The sequence below is a fragment of the Malurus melanocephalus genome, unplaced genomic scaffold (genome assembly GCF_030028575.1).
Source record: "Malurus melanocephalus ecotype Western Australia unplaced genomic scaffold, MMel_1.1 scaffold_197, whole genome shotgun sequence".
NCBI lineage: Eukaryota > Metazoa > Chordata > Aves > Passeriformes > Maluridae > Malurus > Malurus melanocephalus.
In genome coordinates this window covers 860,740-861,162 of record NW_026623429.1, presented here as the reverse complement: position 1 = coordinate 861,162, position 423 = coordinate 860,740, and the positions used below count along the sequence as shown (strand labels likewise).

At 73.3% G+C, this 423-nt stretch overlaps 1 protein-coding gene across 4 annotated transcripts in view; it reads right to left on the bottom strand.

Moving 5' to 3' along the window:
• The window catches only part of LOC130577834 (zinc finger CCCH-type antiviral protein 1-like), a 21,745-nt gene extending 21,322 nt beyond the window's left edge, over window positions 1-423 (bottom strand). For 3 of the 4 annotated variants that reach the window (XM_057373443.1, XM_057373445.1, XM_057373446.1), the window contains exon 1: window positions 60-422. In XM_057373443.1, the coding sequence (XP_057229426.1) occupies window positions 60-340 (281 nt within the window). In that variant the 5' untranslated portion in view covers window positions 341-422. Of the gene's footprint in view, window positions 1-59 lie in introns of all 4 variants that reach the window. The other variant, XM_057373447.1, reaches the window with a different exon arrangement.

Sequence of the window (423 nt, the reverse complement as noted above, 5' to 3'; positions counted from 1 at the left end):
GGCCGTGAGGGGATTTGGGGTGAGGGGATCGGGGTGGCCGCCCGCGTCCCCCCGCTCACCTGGGCCCCTGGTGGCACCTGCCCATGAGGTGCAGCTTGCACAGGTGCAGCCGCTCGCAGCCGTCGCACACCTTGCGGGCACAGACCCGCACGTCCGACACGGCCACGACCTCCGTGCCGCCCTCCACCATCAGGAACCTCCGGGGGCCCGCCGCCGCCAGCGTGTCGCGCAGCTGCGATGCCGACAGCCCGACCAACTCCTGCAGCTCCCGCAGCCCCAGCCGCCCGCCATGGGCGCACAGAGTCTCGGTGAGGAAACTGGACACGGCCGGGTCGTTCATGTTGCCCCTCCGCCTGGGACGGGACCGGGAGCGGGACTGTGGAGAGAGCGGAGCAGGCGGGAGCGGCAGCAGCACCGGGGCGG